This window comes from Bactrocera dorsalis, chromosome 5, assembly GCF_023373825.1.
Source record: "Bactrocera dorsalis isolate Fly_Bdor chromosome 5, ASM2337382v1, whole genome shotgun sequence".
Taxonomy (NCBI): Eukaryota; Metazoa; Arthropoda; class Insecta; order Diptera; family Tephritidae; genus Bactrocera; species Bactrocera dorsalis.
Window position 1 is genome coordinate 65,652,800 of NC_064307.1, and position 20,153 is coordinate 65,672,952.

At 41.6% G+C, this 20,153-nt stretch overlaps 4 protein-coding genes across 4 annotated transcripts; 3 read left to right on the plus strand and 1 right to left on the minus strand.

The window, feature by feature from the left end:
• The first annotated feature begins 108 nt into the window (after positions 1-108).
• Positions 109-2,904, plus strand: LOC105225963 (uncharacterized). Its single transcript, XM_011204651.2, has 2 exons — positions 109-703; positions 1,312-2,904. The coding sequence occupies exons 1-2, from the start codon at positions 256-258 to the stop codon at positions 2,823-2,825; spliced, it is 1,962 nt and encodes a 653-aa protein (XP_011202953.2). The 5' UTR covers positions 109-255; the 3' UTR covers positions 2,826-2,904.
• Positions 2,905-4,174: 1,270 nt separating this feature from the next.
• LOC105225962 (alsin homolog) lies at positions 4,175-11,488 on the minus strand. Its single transcript, XM_011204650.4, has 10 exons — positions 11,227-11,488; positions 10,499-11,157; positions 8,654-10,435; positions 8,138-8,595; positions 7,934-8,079; positions 7,293-7,874; positions 5,528-6,019; positions 5,317-5,468; positions 5,067-5,242; positions 4,175-4,995 (listed from the first exon to the last, which is right to left on the minus strand). The coding sequence occupies exons 2-10, from the start codon at positions 11,148-11,150 to the stop codon at positions 4,951-4,953; spliced, it is 4,485 nt and encodes a 1,494-aa protein (XP_011202952.2). The 5' UTR covers positions 11,151-11,157; positions 11,227-11,488; the 3' UTR covers positions 4,175-4,950.
• Positions 11,489-11,761: 273 nt separating this feature from the next.
• Positions 11,762-17,590, plus strand: LOC105225961 (putative leucine-rich repeat-containing protein DDB_G0290503). Its single transcript, XM_011204649.4, has 5 exons — positions 11,762-12,046; positions 12,101-14,134; positions 15,026-16,668; positions 16,732-16,884; positions 16,948-17,590. The coding sequence occupies exons 2-5, from the start codon at positions 12,127-12,129 to the stop codon at positions 17,191-17,193; spliced, it is 4,050 nt and encodes a 1,349-aa protein (XP_011202951.2). The 5' UTR covers positions 11,762-12,046; positions 12,101-12,126; the 3' UTR covers positions 17,194-17,590.
• A 1,180-nt stretch (positions 17,591-18,770) lies between these two features.
• Positions 18,771-19,615, plus strand: LOC125778638 (uncharacterized). The gene is made up of 2 exons (XM_049457330.1): positions 18,771-19,093; positions 19,146-19,615. Exons 1-2 carry the CDS (start codon positions 18,967-18,969, stop codon positions 19,499-19,501), a joined length of 483 nt encoding a protein of 160 aa, XP_049313287.1. The 5' UTR covers positions 18,771-18,966; the 3' UTR covers positions 19,502-19,615.
• The last annotated feature ends 538 nt before the right edge of the window (positions 19,616-20,153 follow it).

Genomic DNA, 20,153 nt, shown 5'->3' on the forward strand with positions numbered 1-20,153 from the left:
AAAAAATATTCAAAATGAAAAAAAAAAATATTCAAAATGAAAAAAAAAAATATGCAAAATGAAAAAAAAAAATATTCAAAATGAAAAAAAAATTTTTTAAATGAAAAAAAAAAATCAAAAATGAAGAAAATCAAATAAAAAAAATCAAAATTACAAAAAAAAAAATATTGAAAATAAAACGTCATTTTGATTTTCTAGATTTGAAATTTAATATAATTTTCGGCGTCAGACCACCCATAATAAGATTCTCGCATCATGGATGACGACGAACTTTTTAAGAATATCTGCGAGAAAGTGCGCTGCACGCTACTGTCCGCCGATATGGAGAAGTTGAACTATGTGCGTGAAATGCAGGCGCGCCTACAACATCAAAGCATTTTCACCAATGTGCTCGGCACCGATAAGTACGTCGACGAAATGGATGTGGATTGGATTGAGCGCGTGCGCAGTTACAGCACGGAGAAGTCCATATCCGACAGCTTGGATGGTTCCGAATCGGCGGAATTGGAACACATAATGGAAGAGGAGGAGCTAACAGCAGCTAAGTCGGAAGCTACCGAGGAGCAGGCGGGTGATGTGTGGCAAGGCTACTTTAAAGGTTTTCAAATATTAAGTGAAGCGCAGGAGGGTGCCATTGGGGACAAGAAAAAATGCATCGAACTGACGTGTAGCGATTGTGATGATACAATAATTAACTATTTGCGTAAGTGGAGATGAATAAGGTTATAAATATACTGAAATTTGAGAAAGGCTCCGCGACCCGTGGTCTATTGTGTCCTCTTCCGTTATTAAAATACTTCGTTTAACCCAGTCAATTCAAAGAGGCTTAGTAAAGCACATGGGTTTATGGGTGCTATATCCGAACGGACTTAACTGCCCGATAAGCTGACTCCTTCTGCTTATGATTGCGGTACAATCCAGGAGAATGTGAACTCGGGTATCTGTTCTTTGAACGAAGAAGCGACATTGCTCCGTGGAACAGTACCCTAAACTGAGTCGTTCGATCGATTTAGCCGGGACCATGTTTAGACCGTCCGTCTGCCTGTCTGTATATACGCGAACTAGTCTGTCAGTTTTTCAGATATCGATCTGAGGTTCCGCACACGTCCTTTTCTTTACAAGAAGCTGCTCATTTGCTGGAACCGCCAATATCGGACCACTATAGCGTACAGTTGTCATACAAACTCAACGGTCAAAATCAAGTTCTTGTAAAGAAAATTTGAACCTGTGAACCTTCAGGCTTCGGTGCTATCGAAGTTAACATATTTTCTTGTTGCTGTATAATTTATATGCCTTCCTGCTTTAATTTAGATGCCGGCATTAGCTGCTTTGCTGTGGACCTCTTTTACGGTACTGTCGTCGAAAATCAGGCTTTAATACTGCGTGTACGCGAAAGTGAACTTAAGCTCTCCAAGGAGATCGGCTTTCCGATATCATCCACTATATTCGCCAAACTCAGTCCACGCCTGCAATACACCGGCCTAATGGATCCACCAGACGCCGAAGTCGTGCTAAACAAAGGCGACGAGCTCACATTGACCAGCATGCGTGAGTATTCGACGCATTGCAGCAAGAGCTGCGTTTACGTGAACGCCGCCTTTCTATTCAACGACGTGAATGTTTTCGATTACATTTGCATCGGCAGCGACATACAAGTGGCTGTGCGCAGGAAGGACGCGCACTTGCGTTGCACCGTGGAGGTGGGTGGCAAGTTATGCTCACGCATGCCGGTCTTATTCCCCTCACGCTGCACGAAATTCCTTGTGTCCATGGAGGAATTGGAGGATATCACTTTCTGCAAGGAGGTGGGCATAAATATCATCGTCTCGTATATTGGCGGCACAGCAGAGTATTTCGAAAATCTACAATATGCACTAAAGACGTTGGGTTGTGATAAAATGCGTATATATGCGCGCATTGTGCTGAATGAGGTGAAAGGTTGCGACAACGACATGGATTGGATGGCCGAAAACTACGATGGCTTCATCATTGAGCTGAGTCCGTCTGACATGCATCCAGAAAAAGATATACTGCATCTCTGTCCGGCCGGTGAGGCGTTCATCAAACACGCCTATCAGCTGCAGAAAGTCATCGTCTTGGCGCCCACTTTGATCGCCAACAAACGACTGATCGTCGATCCAGCGCACTACCAACATATATTCCACTATCCCGATAAATACATTTTACCTTGTGATCAGTCCAACAGCGCTTTCTACTTCTTCTACCTACAAGATTCAATTTCGGAATTGCTGATCGAAGAGGCGCTCAGTAAGCAGCCATATTGCGATCGTTCGCTTACCGGCAGCGACACGCTGGCGCGTTCGGTCGCCTGCGCCTCGTATGAGATGCACGCACCCGTGATATTTGTGTGCTCGTTAACCGGTCGCATGGCAGCGAAGATCTCACATTTCCGTCCCAGGGCACTGATCATTTTCATAACACGCATGAAATCCGCCGAGACTTTCATTTCGATGCACCACAACGTTAGATTTCTTTACTATAACGGCATAACGGAAGAAAACTACTACTGTTCGTTGTACAAGCATCTGCTCTTCGGTTTGCTGTATGCCGAGTCGCAGCACTTGATCAAACACAACGACAATGTGATGTTCGTGTATCGCGAGACCGCCAGCATACGTTTGCCGAACAAGTACGTGACATATAAGTTCCATGCGCGTCATTTCCCACAGCATTTGGATAAGATTCTGTTCAGCAAGTTCCCGGACGGCTTCTTCAAAAATCTATCCACGCAAGACGTTAAAGATACCAAAGAAGTTGATTCTGTATCGAGCACGAGCTCGGATATCTTAATTAAAAGGGTTTAATTGTTGAGTGGTATGTTCGGAAATTTGCTGCAAATTATAAGGGTCTATTAGATCTACGAAGCCATAAGAAAATATGCAAAAAAAAAATTAAATGTTAATATATTTTGATAAAAAAAAAACTCTAATATAAATGTATTTGGAATGCTTTTCGGAAGCCATGTCTGCTAGACTAAAGTGAGGATCGTAGTAGAAAGGCCGAAGATGTCTTCACTACTGTGGTAAGGAGAGTTATCGAGCGATAAGACTAGGCTAGCGAGTTTCCAAGTTTCAGTAAGCGCACCACGCTTTCGACTTTCCACACATCAACTCTTTATATAAAGCGATCAGAGGCAGTTTGAGGACCTTAGAGAGGTAATTTACTCCGGCTGAGTCTGTATACTTTAGCATCAATATGTTTAAACCGTTTCTGCTAATCGGTTAGACTGTTAATCTGTTGCTTAGTTGAGCTTCTTGGACCTTAAAAGTCCTTTGTTGGCCGCTCGCCTGCAGTGACGCCGCAGTCCGCACAGGTTTAGGACCTTGGTTATGCATTTTACTTCCGTTGAAATGGGATGGATTAGATGCCTTAGCGTCAACATGTTTTACTCGTCCCGAAGAATTAATCAGACTGGCAGTAGCTTGCCTAATTGAGCACCTTGGATCTTGAGAGATTCTCTTTGGGTCACACAACTGGAGTAGCGACGCAGTTGTGCGTTGCCAGCATGGGGTCACATGACGTGTAGCCCTTTATATGTGTCTTAAAGTTTGAGCGGATCTTAAGATGGCTTCAGCCCTTGCATGTATTACAACTAACCGAGTTGGAGTTTGGTTGGAGCCTTTTAGCGCAAACGCAGCAGGGCCCGTCGGGTTGGACTCGATTCCAGCACGAATAAGGTGTTGCTCCAACTTAAAACTAACCGATTCGCATTCGCCGCAATAAACGTCTTTGGCTGTGTTGGAGTTTGGATGCAGCTTTTTAGCGCAAGCGCAGCAAAAAAAAACTTTTTCAGGGCCCGGGTTGGATTAAATACAATATCAGCACGGTTGAGGAGGATGCAGAGCAACTCTGCTGCAATGATGACATACTTAACCTAAAACTTACCGATTCCAACAGTTTTAGATCACCATAATAACAGCACTCGGCCGGACGAAATTCTGGTTAATGCCGGTAAGATAGAACGAGTTGCTTTTGTAGCGGTAGAACACACTGCTGAAGATAATACGAAGCATGGTGCCGAGCTAAAAGACCTTGGCTTCACAAAATTCAAGGCCTGTTCTGGTTACTTGATCCGACTGCCGTGAGAACGGTAGAACCGGCTGTCCTGGGAAGTATCTATATAAAAAGCAAGTCATGTACCATAATTTATCACTTCGGTTGAAAGAATTTATACGTTATGCAAAGATTTTTGGTAACAGTTCGCATTTATTACTAATACATCCCCTACTTTCATCCACTTTTTCGTCCGGACATAAACCATATTTTCAGTGTTTACCTTTCATCAGTGGAATGTTAGTGTGTATTTAACATTAATTATGCAATTTTCACAGTTATTAGTCTACTCTATTTACTTTTCCGGTAACAATATATAGTTTAGGGTATATTTCTTCGTTGAGAATTTTAGAGGTTAGCTGTTTAAAAACAACACCGACTTTAAAATGATGCAGCAAACTTTTTACAGACGACTTATGAATAAATACTTGGATTAATAAACATATGACCTTGAAAAAAAAAATATATATATAATAATAGTAGTCAAACGATAATTACATAATTTCGAGCAGGCTCCAAAAAGTTGGGCAGAAACTTTCCCGCTTTACTTTTTTGCACTCAAACTTCGAGCATAAATAATTCTGAATTCGCACTTGTCATACATAAGATATTTTTGCAGCACTACTATTAACACGATGGCTCAGTTTGAACAGTACGCTTTTTTCTTACACTTAACACAATAGCACTGTTTGAACAGACCGCTTACTCTTTACACTTTGAAACGTCAACATTTTTGTTTAATTTATGCTTAGGTGCTACAATTTTCAAAATTCAACCACAAAGCTTAATGCAGTTGCTACTAAAATATGATTTGGTGAGCTTTCTGCACAACTGACGTGCATGCGTGAGAACCACGGCAGGTGTGTGGGGGGCGCATTACGACTTATTTAGAGGCACGGCGGTGATATGCTCATAGGCAGCCTGAGAAAAAAAATTATATAAACTTAATGCTGCAAACAAGTAAATAAATATAAATAAATGTGAATTACAACCTTGAGAGTCGTGTAGCAATAGCCGGCAATGCCGTTCATTTCAAATTGGAAATTGCTGCCACCGGTCAAGTCATCCAGCAGCGCTAACTCGGCGCCGAGATGCGGTACGGCGGCGCGCAGCACCAGAAAGAGTGTGAGCGGCATCATGCCGTCGGCGGCTAATATCACAGAGTTCACTAAAAATATCAAAAAAAAATTTAAAATATATATATTGATTATATATATAGATTAGACGCTTATAGTAACTTACCGCTAGCAATTGCTTTGTGTGCGTCGGTTATTTGTTGTATGCAACGCTCTATCACAGTTAACATCGCTTTGGGACTATATTTTTCTTTGAGTTGTTTCAACGTTTGTATGGCGTCGGCGTAGCAGGCATGACGCACGATCGGTAAAAATGAGCTGCAGTTATGAAAGTCAGTTACAGTTAAGCAAGTTAGTGCGTAAAGCAACTGCATTACCTATCGAGTCCTAGACAAGCGGCTAGTTCCTCGTCTTTCAGCTTGTCCGCATAAATAAGATTCTGTCTGTACATTTCATCCTTCACACTGCACTTGTTGGCGTAGAGCACGAACAGCGTCGAGTAAATGCCCTCACTTAGCACGATGGGATACAGCAAGGTGATGTGCGACACTACCTCGCGCGTGCTTTCGATTACGCAATAGTCATCGGGCAGCGCCGGAAACATTTTCTGCACGAATCGGTAAACACGTTTCGAGATCGATTCCCATTCTAACATCGCTTGCTTTGCCAGTATGGGTGTCGGCTTCATTTTCCAACAGCCGTATGAGTTGTAAAAGCAGTTGGATATGCGCTGATTCAACAGATACAGCGGATGATAGCGATCTTTGAACGCTTGTTGTAAGTAATCTTTGATGGCGGCCACATCTTGTTCGGTCAGCGTAGTGATACCGAAGCTGGGCACGATTTCCAGATCAGTTTGTGAAGTGAAGCTGTTGGAAAGAGAAACAAATTGTTTATAATTAAGCTGAACAAGGTATATTAAGTTTGCCACGAAGTTCCCAGAAGGAAACTGAACGATGGAAATCTAGTCCATATATAGAAACTTTTTTAATTGACGAGATATCTTCATGAAATTTGGCATGGATTATTGCTTAAAGCAACGGTATAATTTCTGAAGAAATTGCTTAGATCAGGCAACTATAGCGTATAGCTGCCATACAAACTGAACGATCAAAATCTTGTTCTTCTATGAAAAACTTTCTTAGTTGACGAGATATCTTCATGAAATTTGGCATGGATTATTGCTTAAAGCAACGGTATAATCTCCGAGGAAATTTATCAGATCGGATCACTATAGCGTATAGCTGCCATACAAACTGAACGATCAAAATTTTGTTCTTCTATGAAAAACTTTCTTAGTTGATGAGATATCTTCATGAAATTTGGCATGGATTATTGCTTCTAAACTGAACGATCAAAATCTTGTTCTTCTATGAAAAACTCTCTTAGTTGAGGAGATATCTTCATGAAACTTGGCATGGATTATTGCCTAAAGCAGCGTTATAATTTCTGAAGAAATTGCTTAGATCAGGCAACTATAGCGTATAGCTGCCATACAAACTGAACGATCAAAATCTTGTTCTTCTATGAAAAACTTTCTTAGTTGATGAGATATCTTCATGAAATTTGACATGGATTATTGCTAAAAGCAACAGAATAAATTCTGAAGAAATTGCTTAGATCAGGCCACTATAGCGTATAGCTGCCATACAAACTGAACGATCAAAATCTAGTCCATGTATGGAAAACTTTCTTAGTTGATGAGATATCTTCATGAAATTTGGCATGGGTTATTGCTTAAAACAACGCTACAAACTCTGGAAAAATTGTTCAGATCGGACCACTATAACGTAGTATAAGCTGTCATACAAACTGAACGACTAAAATTTTGTCCTTGTAAGGCAAACTTTTTTAGTTGACGAGATATCTTCATGAAACTTGGCATGGATGGCTTGTGTTCGGCTATGGTTAGGCACTGGTCTTCCCCAATTGTTTTTGGGAAGTGCGCCCGCAGAAGTGCCGCAGCTCTTTCTTCTGCGCTGGTCATATACGTCCCGTCGCTTCTTTTGATCGCTAATACTGTGCCAGTTTTGTCTCTGGTTACTGCCTAGTGCAGCCTAATTACTTATAATGTAGAGATGAGGTTTTCACAGAATCTCCTAAAACTTGTCTGTTTTTCTTATTTTTCTGAAAAATTATTACCTATTGTTATTAAAACTTTCGCCAATATTCAGTATGCTATCGCATGAAGAGCGCAAACTCGGCGCATTGGCATCGCCCAGCCAATGGTTTATCTGCGCGTTGAGCAAACCGCTTATGGAGTTGTTATCCTCGCTATTGTAATGTGTGAAGCTTTGGGAGCCCCACACGTTATCGAAATCGTTTACATCGCCGTCGTAGAGCATTTCCTGTGAATGAGAACGTCGCGAGTCCGTCAGGCCGCTACTCAAATCCAGTATGCTCGTTTTAGCTGTTGTGAGCAAACTATTTGTGGACTTTAGACTCAGTTTATCGAAGCTGTTGGAGAAGCCGAGTGATATGTTTTTGGCAAAGTAGCTGCGCGTCGACTGATAAGCGCTGTCTTGCTGCTCTAGCGTGCGTTCACGCTCACGCAGCGAATACATGTAAACAGCAATACGATTCCATAGTGCTTTTGTCGCACTCACGGTATCGTCAGATTTCTGCGAGCTGTTAACGGCAACACAGCCGAGCACTTCTTCTTCGAAATTTTCAAAGAGCGAACGCCATTTGCGACTGTTATCGACGACTAAAGCACCGATAGAACTGAAAATAAATGAAGATTCATTTTTTTGGTGTTCTTGTAGAATTTGAGTTATTAATACCTTGGATATTTTGGAAACTGCTTGTTCATAGCCATGTTGCCAGAGAGAATGCGCACTTCTTGCCATGTACCGCCTAACTGGCCACTCAGAACATTGCCTATCATTTGGCGACTCGCAAACTCATCGCTCTCGTTGAGGTCCGAATCCTGTATGAATTGTTTTTGTAATAAAAGAATAGAAAGACGGGTTTAACTTTTTACTGACCTCTGTATTTGCAGCACCTGTTGGCATGTAATAAGCACCCTTGCCAATTGGGCCCTGCAACGACAATTCGCCCTCATAGTAGTAGTCTTTTTCCAGCACCGCTATACCCGGACCAGCTAGTTCGTCGTTCGCAAAGAGACCCTCGAAGTAGTCGCCGTTCATCGTAATGCAGATGCCAGCGCCGACACGCTTATTATCCGCAAACATGCCCATATACTTGTCACCCGTCAACATGTCGTCGAGGATACCATAACCGCATTTCGCATTGGCCTGAAATTCGCCGACATAGGTGCAATTATTGCTACGCTGCATGCCATGCCCATGAAATAGACCTTCCCGAAAGTGACCCTCGTAAACCTCATTATCTTTAAGCTCATAGGTTCCATGACCGTGGAATTTGTCAGCCTTAAATTGACCTTCGTACAGACCAACCGATGGTATTACCATTTTGCCATAACCTAGAAAATGTATAGATTGATGAATTCGCCGCAGTTAGCTAACAAACTAAAGCTTTACCTTCTATTTCGCCATTCCGAATTTGTCCGAAATAAACGCGTCCGTCTGGATACTCGAGGTAGCAGCTGCCATGCAGCACGCCATTACGCCAGCGCCCATAAGCGTGCACACCGGCATATTTGGCATGATTGCGACTAAACAGGTGAGCCGTAGTGCGCACACTCGACAACTTGACGTCCGCCGGCCGGCCTGTAGCGAGCTTCACAGCCGACTCGATTTGATCGTACCAAAGTTTCTTATCGTGATTCGTACGCGCGAGCAGCGTGAATGTGCGCTCCGGCGTTGTAATGCGTAAGGCGGTGTCATTTTCCATCTTCACCCACAGCGTCACCAACGGATATGTGTGCAACTGGCCACTAACCTGACAGAAGCAATCGGAGAATAGGATAAACGTGTTGCTGGACATGCTCATGGTGGTGTGAGCCAACTTCAGCGGCACCGTCGTGGAGGTAAGTATGACGCGTCGCTGCTTACGGCGAAAATGCCGAATTTTTGTGTTGCGCTCATTGCGCTGCCAAAACTCCAAGGTGTTCTCCGCCAGCTCCAAGTCAATGCGCTGTTGACGCGCGTACGCGTCCCAAGCGAAGAGATGCTCGGTGAATTCAGGACGCGTTTTGATGAGTTGTTCGAGGAATTGCACATAATGGGGGAATACTTGAAAGGGCTGCTGACAGATGCGCAGCAAGTCGATATTATGCTCGCGCTGGCCGGGCAATAACGGCACACTGGACAATTGGCTGTAGAGTTTGGAGGCCTCTGCGAAAGCATCGACCGAGTAAAGGTCGCAATAAGCTTTTGTGTACTGCGTAAAAAGTTCGATACACTCGCGGTAGTGCTGCACAAAAACCAATTCTGTCGGATTTGTAAAGTCGGAACGGTAAAATTCCTCAAAGGATTTCAACGTACAAGCGATCAGGTACAAGAGTTTGTGATAAAACTGGCATATGTGTTGCAGCTGCAACAGCACGAATGCTGTGCTCTTCTGCTGAAAAAGCTCAATCATTTGTATGCCATGGCGGTACACCAACAGCATTTTCAGTTGCTGTTGCAGCCCCGTATAGTAGGCGTGGAATTGGCGTTGGAATTTACGACGATTCTGCAAAGTGTAGGTCGCCGAGGCGAGCAACAAGGGGATGGTTTTGCGATTGGTGGCGTCACGCATATTCAAAGTGAGCAAGTGTTGTTCGAAACTCGTTAGCAGCTGCTGTTCTTTTATGTGTACTTCACCACGTGCATTCAATAGCACGGTTTGGAAGTCACCGCAGCAGGCATTGAGTATATTGCGCTGAGTCACTTCCAGTTCCACTTTGTCCAACTTCAGTTCGGTAGGCGAACTTATATCGGTTAGTTCTTTTTGGTTATTCAGTTGCAGCTGTGTGTTGAGCCCCCAGTGGAATAATCTGCCATCCAGAGTGCGTGCTACGCTGTGTTCTCTACCAGCAGCCACACTGCATACGCCCAAAGCTTCCAGCTTTTGCAGATAATTTACTGTATTGCGTTTAATGTGATCGCCTGTGCCAAGTAGGCCGCCATTCGCAGCACCAAACGTGCAAACTTGTGTGTGCAGCAGCGAGTAGCCTTGTTTAAGTATTTCTTTCAGATTATAGTCAATGTCATCTTGTTGTGTTTGGCTGGATTTGGTGCTACTATAAGAGCGCACAGATGAGTTCGAGTTTAATTCGGCTTTTTTATCTGCATTGTCATCGCAGACAGAATTTTCAAGATCTAGCTGGTTACCATAGGCGCGGACACGTGCAGCTGAAGGCGAATGATTTGATGTTGCTAAGTGTGAGATAAAAATTATTGTGAAATTTATCAAAATTATAAAACGTTGCATTTACTTACAAGCAATATTCGTTTGCCGTCCATTGATCGAGAGCTTTAACGGATCGCCTTCTGTAGGGTAAGCGCGTTGTAGTAATAAAACAAAAAACTCATCACCAGCTACGAGATCTAGGAAATATTTACTTTCTTCAATTAAGCGTATATGCTTGGGCTGCACTTCTGCATGAAATACATCACCGCAACTGCCCATTACATACAATTTGCCGGCGCGTGTAACAAAGACTACGCCGCGCGAAGCACAGCAAACGCGTTCAATAAAAATGCCCTCCTCGGAGAGCTCAAGGGGATCAAATGATAGCGCTTGCCAAGCATTCTTGCATAAGCTAGTGCTACCTGTTTGCTTTATAGTTTGCATCAGCACTTCACCATTCGCCGTTACAACAAAGAGTTGACACAACTGTCGACAATAGGCTATATCCACTATGCAGGTGCGGTGCAATTCTAAATGCAGTGTGTTGGGGGAATGTGTCGATTTCTTAGCAATGTAAAGTGAGCCATCAGCGGTGAGTATTAATAGTAACTCATACTGATCTACAGCGCAGAGACGTGTGGCAGGTTGACGTTCCAAAGGTGGCACTGTTGCCCATTGCAACTGCTGTGCCACACCCTCCCGATATATGATAAATGCCTCCTCCGTATTTTCCTCTGCCATTGTTAAACTGCAGAAAGTCAGACATAATTACGCAATTTAAATACAGATATGATATGCAAATATGATATATACTCACCTTGAGATTTGAGAATTTCGAGACTTTTATTTTATCTAAATTATTTTTTTTGTTATATCCTTACTTTAGGGCACATTTGCAACTTAGCATATTTTATTTACAATTTGTTTTCCATATGTTTGTATTTGTTTATTTGTATTTTAAAGCATATACGAATACACAATTATATTAAATCTGGATTTGTTTTCGCACGAAAATAAAGAAAACTATACAAAGAGAAATCAATTAACTGCGATTCAAAACAAACCCATTGACAGTGATGACGTATAATAGAACAGCTGATTGTGTACAATGTTGTCTAATCGTTTTAAAATTATTTCTTTATTTGTTGTGAATTTAATATGATTGTTCAATAAAAAGTACAGGACCGATTCAAAAGGTATCGACCTTAATTATTAATATTTAAGATTTTTAAATATGTATGTATGTATGTTACAGGGAATGACTAACTTATATTCTATGTTTCCAATGCCAATACCGAGACGCTGGTCCCGAACGGCAAGAGCTATATGCCGAAGCGCATGTCGCATACTATCAGCTGATAGAAAGATAAAAAAAAATGTATACGTCAAAAGAAAAAAGCTGAAACCGTGAAAGCAAAACATAAATTGGCTGGGCGAAAAACAAACAAATAAAATATATTATTTATTACCTTGGGGCGTTACAATTGTGTTAATTGAAAACTATTTGTTTGCATAATTTGCGAGGATGCTCAACGAAAGCTTCAAGATATACAATTTTTCGCTCGTAGGAGTTTGATAAAATATCAATAAAAACAAGAAGTGATGTCAGCTGCCCATAAATAAACTAGACACGACAAGTAAGTCATATTTGCATAGATGTATTCGTGGTAACTTTAGAATTTATATTTTAGGAAGATCGGAATCGTATGGCGAGTCCATGATGAATGATACCCCAATTGATAACGTAAATTTAAATTGGGAATATGGAGGTATACTAGGTGAGACGAAAATGGCTTCAGTCGAAAACATGGATATTGCTGCGGAACAGCGTAACAATTCCGATGTTTCGGTAACGTCCGTACCAAGTGTGTCGAAAAAATCCGGTTTGGCGTATGATTCTGGAAATTACACTACCAGTTCAAACAACAGTGAAATATCGTGCCCATTTGAAGTGGAGCTAAATAATCATTGTCAGCACATACACATATTGCTAAAGGAGCGTGATCAAGCACTGTTCAGCGCCATGCAAGATGTTCGAAAGTTACGCAGTGAACTGGAGCGACTTAATAAATCAGAGGAATGGTATAAAAAGGAGTTACGCGCACAAAAAAATACGCGTTTGGAAGCGCTTGAACGACTATATTCGCAAGAACGTAAATATATGCAAGAGAATCAACGTTTACAACGCGAATGTGTGCGTCTGTATGAGAAATGCGGCGACTTGGAAAAGGAGCTGCAAGCGAAACGGGATAAAGCCATGCAAAAATTAGTAGAAGATGAGCAGCTGACAAATGTGTATGATGAAACGAATGAGGTGTTAAACAAATTTGAATTGGAACAACAACGTGCATTGGTTAATGACCAGGAAAAACTAATCAGTGTACTACGTAAACAAAAACATGTACTGCTTGAGGACTTGAGTAGACTGAATGCGGAAAAAGATGCCAAAGTATTGGAAATGCAGGAAACACTTGCTGGTTTGGAGGTCGAAAATACACATATGACAGCACAGTGTAAGCGTTTGATAAACGAAAGGCAAATGCTAGAAGACACGCTGAAAACAAAAGATGAAGCGCTAAATGCAGAAATCGCTGAGAGGTTAAAGATGACAACTTTGATCGAGGAACTAAAAGAGCAGAGCAAAGCACAGCAGGAATTGTTAACGCACAAAGAACACGAAATTCAAGTGCTGCAACAAAATTTCAATGAGAATATGAAAAACGAATGGAATATGGATGAAGTGCATCGTTTGAGCATGTCTTATCATGACGAAATCAATGCGAAAACCACTGAGATATCGTCACTTAAAAAGTCTTTATATGCGCTTCAGTCGGAATTAAATACTTTGACGGACTTGCAAGCGCAGCATGAGGCACAGACGCGACAAATAGATCAACTCAACTTTTCACTAGAAACACAAAGCTGTGAGCTAAAACATTTAAAGCAAACGGACGAAGAAAAGACACAGCAAATAACTGAGTTACAGCAGAATTTAGTAAAAATCCGCACGCAGCATGACATTACGCTTGTGCAAATGTGTACTGAACAATCGAATTTGAAAACTGTCAAGCGCGAATTGATTGCTTTGCATGAGCAATACGCCAGCATGTGTGCGCTTTGTGAAAAAACCCGTTTCGAATTGGAGATACTCGAAATCGAGAATGGCAAGTTGAGATTCGAATCGGACGGTGACAAACGCGAAATAGATGCGCTTAGGGAAAAATTGAAAGGATACCTTAAACATACAGCGGATTTGGGGCAGCGAATAAATGAGCTCGAAGCGAAATTGCAGAGTGCAACCGAGCGAAATGCTAAATTGCAAGCGAAATTGGGGCAGTACGAGAAAGGTACCGGTACCGGGGCCGAACAGGAACATAAACAAATGATGCAGGAAAATAGAGCGTTAAAGGAACGATTAGACGAGCAGAAGAATAGTTTTAAAGACTGCGGGGTGGACCAAATAGATTTAGGAAGCGTAAATGAAAACGAAGGTGATGATAGTGGATTTTTAGAAGCTACCAACGTTAGCTTAAGTGAGTGTGAAGACGTGGAAAAATCTCCGGACTCACAATATACAAGCGATGCGGATTGTGCAAACATGACAGCTGTAAATGAGACGCTGCTGCAACAATTGGGTCATCAAAGTGAAATATTAGCAGAGCGACAAATATTAATCGCTGCTTTGGAGGAGCTTATTTGTAATGGAACGGCAACACCAGATAACGGTAATTTTTTAAAATAAGGGGTTAGGTGTAGTCAGATACTTAAAATTTTTTGAAAAAATACAATTTAAACGGCTATCTCTCCGACCTTTTCGCTTTCTCTCTGCACGGAACTTAACACTCTCTCCCACTACATCCACATCGACTATATTTACAAATGGACGAAGGAGTACAGGCTTGACCTTAATATTGCAATCGATGGCGTCAGGATTCAGACTGTCAATAATCCTAAAATTTTAGGTGTGACTTCTGACAGTCTGTGCTCCTTCACTTCTCATACGACTGCGATTATCACTTACGAACAGAGTCGCCACAAAATCCCCAGGTCGCTGGGTGCAGCACATGGGGAAAAGACAAAGAAACGTTGGTGACTTACAATGCAATCGGTCGGCTAGTACTTAACTACGCCGCACCAATATGACGTACCCATAGCAGACGAAGATCTTAGTTGCAGCGAGAATCTAGATCCTCTGCATCTTCGTTCTGTATACTGTAGCAGTTTTAACTCCTACTTATCCAGAATCAAGATCCCGACATACTAAAGATATGTTCAGCGTGCAATAAGTCTCCACATGATTTTAACCAATTCTTTGAATGACAAGCCAACCCACTGAACTTCCTTTTTTTTCCCCAACTTTTGGTGAAAAACCAACAGAGCGATTTCCATTGTCACCAGTTCAAAAAATTAATTTTTTTTTTCAAATTGTGACTACCTCTAACCTCCAAATCGTTCGAGTTCAAAAAATTATTTTTTTCCAAATTGTGACTACTCCTAACCTCCAATACGCCAGTTCAAAAAATTGATTTTTTTTCCAAATTGTGACTACCCCTAACCTCCAAAACGTATTAATTAACGCAGCTAGAATCTAACAAACATTTCCTTGACTCTTTAAGATTCTTCCATCACATCGCCTGTTGAAGCCAATCAGCCGGTCACTGGATTAACGGCGCAACAACAACAACTGATGGTGTATTTAAGCTCTCAAAGTATTTTCATAGCGGAGAAAAGAAAGCTTTTGGAAGCTTTTGAAACTCTAGTCAATGAAAAACCTGGTCCACATGAAACATCGCACCACATACAAAACATTTCAAATATCAAAAAAATAATCGATGAAAACAAAAAACTAAAAAATACCGTAAATACGAAAGAAGCCGATCTACTAATGAGCTTAACGAACGTAAAAGACAACATTGAAAAAGCCACAGCTTTCGGCAAAGAGGTAGAGTATTTACGAAAGAAATTACAGGAAAATGACGAAAGACATTTAAAAGACCGGAGCGAGCAAGAGCGACTCCACGGCGTACAAATGCGGAGCTGCGAAGCAGGCATGCAACGCCTACAAACCGAGAATGAACGGCTGATAAACGAAATGCAAAGCTTGTTGGAAGCAAAATCTCAAATTGAAAATGCGCTTGAACAGCAGACACAGCTGATTGACGAACTGAAAGCAAAGTTGTCAACGCTTGAAATAAACGAAGACACCTGTGAAGCTAGCAACACACTAGAGCTATTGCCCAACGAAAGGGAGGAACTGCTGCGCCTGCGTGCCAATGTTGAGGAGCTTGAGAAGTGTTTGACGGCAGCGTCGGAATACGACGAAGCGCGACGCAACGAAAGAGTGCGTCTGCTACAGCAGCTGATCGAGCAACAAAATAGCAAAGTGCAGCAGCTAACTGAAACACAAGCAGACTGGGAAGAGCTGCTCGCCACACTGCAAGTCGCACAAAAGTTGGAGGAAAGTGCGCGCGCCGAGCTGCAGTTGAAACACGCCGAGCTGGAGGAGCTCAATGCGCTGTTCGCCGAGCAGAACGAAGAGTTGCGGCAGCTCCAAGAAATTGCTTTCCTTGCCCAAAGCAATGAAGAAAAAGCAGATGAAAATGCACAAACGAACTGTGAGATGTTGCAAGCTAAACTCAGCGCGCAACTGGCCGAAAGCGCAACACAGCAGCGCCAAATTGAGGAATTGCAAGGCAAAAATGCGCGTCTCGAACGTCAGCTCAATGAAGATTACGCCGAAGAGATGGCGCATAATCAGCGACAGTTACGCGCTTTGCAAACAAAAATGGACAAACTCAAAACCGAACGGAATGAGTACGCCGAACGCCTGGCGGCAATGGAGTCAGAGCTGCAGCAATTGAAGAAGAGTAAGCGCGATGGCCTCGTGTTGCCACCGGAATTTGTAGTACTACCTAAAGACACGTTACACGCTTCTGCTAGCGATGAAACCGCCACCACCACCGATGCAAACGGCAACACAAGCGGCAGCGAGTCGGACAGCAACGAACGCATGCGCATACTCACCAAAGTGCTCGAAGCGGAGTATAGGCGCAAAATGAAGCGCTACGACCTGCACATACACACGCTGCTGGGCAATATCAGAAAGTTGAAGAAGACGCTGCGTGCGACCGAGCAACGCGCCGCACATTTGACGCACGAGCAGTGCAAGACCATGGAAGAGCTGCGCGAACTACGCGTGACCAGAAGGCAGCTGGAGGAGCTGCGCTTGAAGTGCGAACACAACCAAAACACAATTAAAGTATGCTGTGCGCCAATAATGTTGTTAAATTTTAGAAAATAATTTTCTTTTTTCATCTAACAGGCACTCGAACAGGCTCTAGCAATGGAGCGCCAGAAATTCGAGGCTTCCGATTTGGGCAAGGCAGCGCACATTACACGCGACTCGGCTGCGTTGGAGGAAAGTGGCGTTGAGCCGGCGCATGAGGTCGCCAATTTAATTGATGATTACAAAAAGGTATGAATTTTCCACAGTCATTACAGTTATATGTATTTAAAAAATCTAAAAAAAAAATTACAGTTAATTCAACAATCGGCGTTGGCTACACGCCGCTCCAAGACCAGCAGCATACTGGAGCTGATACAACGTAGCAATCAATGTGTGCCAAATTTACACAAACTGGACGCGTCAGTCGATGGCCTGCGTAGCGACTTGGCGCACTTCCTTAGCGCGCATACGAGGCATATGCGCTCTGCTGCAAGTGCGCAGAAGTTGGATGGACCCTCGCTGTTGGATGAGCTGCGTGCCGCAACTGAAAGTTACTAAATTTTTTTTAGTAAATGTTGTGCTGGCGGCAGTCAATTTTACTGAAGTAATTTTGAAGCATGATGGACAGTGCTGGTCGGCTAAAAATCCGTCTATATGCCGGTTGCTTTTAGATCAGAATATTGTGGAAACGGTATCTTTAATATTACTAGCTTAAGCTGTGAACGCGTCTGCACAGGTTGAGCGTCATTTTTGTCCTACTTCCTTCTTGCTGTGCATAAAATGCAAACGAACATTGCCAAATTAAGTTAAACTATTTCTATATTTTTTACTTATTTAATAGTATTTTTATTCGCTGTTTTCAGTTCTTTATTCTGTGTATTTATTTGTTGTTTTCGTTTTATATTTATACATAAAGTACTTTTCTTCCTAAAGACATTTTTCTGTAAGCCCGTGTATTGAAAAAATGAAAAAAAAACAAAAAAAAAAAATGTCGAACCAATTAATTGCCAAACGACCAAATAAACGATGTTGCCTCCAATAATAATTTGCCGAAATTTGAACTTTGGAAATTCAGTTTTTTTTTATATTTTTATGAGTGAAGAGTAGAAAGAGGAGCACAATGTGCTCAAGCTTCTCAGAAATGGATATGCGCAAAGCTCATACAAAACAGCAAAGCTAGACACACGCTGATAATCTTAAACTTGCCGATCCAAACGAGGTTAGATCTTCGAAAGGACAGCACTTGACCGGATAAAATCAATTCCGGTAACGTAGATCCGACTGTCATGGGAATTTCGAAATTTCCTGGACCTACGGTTGGCTGACCTCAATGACAACTGATCTGAACCTTACCACAACAGGGACTAGATAAACGTTACAATAACAACAACTCGCTGATAATTTTTAAGTCGCTTTTTTACGCTGAACAGGCTATACTCGTATTAAGTTTGCAACACACAGAGCGAAGAAGGTCGCAGAGCTTATAAAATGTATCAGTCTATAAATGACCTCAGTGTTTGAGATATTAACCTGAAATTTTGCATACGTCTATTTCTCTCTAAGAAGCTGCTTATTTGTCGAAAAAGCCAAAATCGGACCACTATAGCATATAGCTGTCCTACAAACTGAGCGTTAGAAATCATGTCTTTGTATGGCAAACTTTTTTATTTGACGAGCTATCTTTACGAAATTTGGGACGGATTATTCTTTAAAGATTTGGTACGATCTCCGAAGAAATTGTTCAGATCAGACGACTATAGCATATAGCTGCCCTACAAACTGAGCTCTAAAAATCATGTCCTTGTATGGAAAACTTTTTTATTTGTCGAGATATCTATACGAAATTTGGTACGAATTATTTCTTAACGAAATGGTACAATCTCCGAAGAAATTGTTTAGATCGAACGACTATAGCACACAGCTGTCATACAAACTGAGCCATAAAAATCAAGTCTTTGTATAGAAAACTTTTCTATTTGACGAGTTATCTTCACAAAACTTGGCACGAATCATTATCCAAGGCATTGCTACAATGTCCAAAAAAATAATCCAAATCGGACCACTATAACATATAGCTGCCATACAAATTGACCGCTTAAAATCAAGATTTTGTACATGTGTAGGGCATTATAGCTTCGGTGCAACCGCAGTTAACGGGATTTCTTGTTACAGATTATTTTTCTGATAACCCATGCTCACTTTACGCTATAGCATTAGTTTAGTAACTGTATTTGCTGAGTTAGGCGGTCTTTTGGCTGCTCGTATATTTTTTACTCTTCGTGCCCTGGCGATAACAGCTCGGTATCAACCGAGTCAAGTGCAAAGTTTGTGATGTCGCATCTCAATCACATTTTTCTAATACTTTGCATCATTTTGACTGCGTTATACTGTCTCACTGCGGCCAAATATGTGCCCGGCATTTCCTACATAGATGACGTGCAACTGTCATATGAAAATGGTAAGGCATTATTGTTTAAAATTAACTTTATAACTATTTCTATAATTCACAGGCACTTGGCAATGCGATCGCATAACTTGTAAACATGCTGTCCACGGCTGTAAGATTTCGATACGTAACAATCCGGAGCACGAAAATGAGTTGATTCGCTCAAGTGCCTGTTATACCGAAGATGGCACCGCTACACGGGAACTGAGCCAAACACAACGCATGCTGAAACCAAAAACTGTCAATATCGATATAGATTCTTATATTGGCGCGCAGTCGCTATATACGACGGGCTACAGCTTGAGCTGGCAGGAAGTGAAGGGCACCGTAGCCGCTGAGGATTGGGCTAGTGTGCAGCAGACCACCAGAGATAATATGAAAGCGGTCGATGAGTCCAATAGCTTTGTGAAGATGCGCTGATACCAGTTTTTGGTGAATTCGCATGGCAACAACAACAACAATTTCAGCAAGATAAGGAAAATAATGTTGTTAATCGCATGCAATTTAATTTAGCTAAAAAATATACGAGTTTATATATATTATATAGCATATTTAAATACAGGTGTAAATAAAAAAATAAGAAAAACCGTTATTTTCAGCAATACCGAAGCTATAAATGCTTCACAGGTGCATTTCTTAAAGCATAAATGGCTATAATTTTTTATTTATTTTTTCGTTCAGTTTGTATGGCAGCTATATGCTATAGTAGCCCGATCTGAAAATTTTTTTCGGAGATTGTACCGTTTCCTTGGTTAATAATTCATGCTAAACTTTGTGAAGATATCTCGCCTAATAAGAAAGTTTTCCATACTGAGACTTGATTCCAGCCGTTCAGTTTGTATGACAGCTATATGCTATAGTAGTCCGATCTGAATAATTTTTTCGGAGATTGTAGCAATGACTTGGAGAATAATGCGTGCCAAATTTCGTGAAGAAATCATGCCAAATACAAAAGTTATCCATACAAGGACAATCGTTTTTTGATCAGTTTGTATGGCAGCTATATGCTATAGTAGTCCGATTTGAACGATTTCTGCCAAGATTGTAGCAGTGACTTAGATAATAATGTATG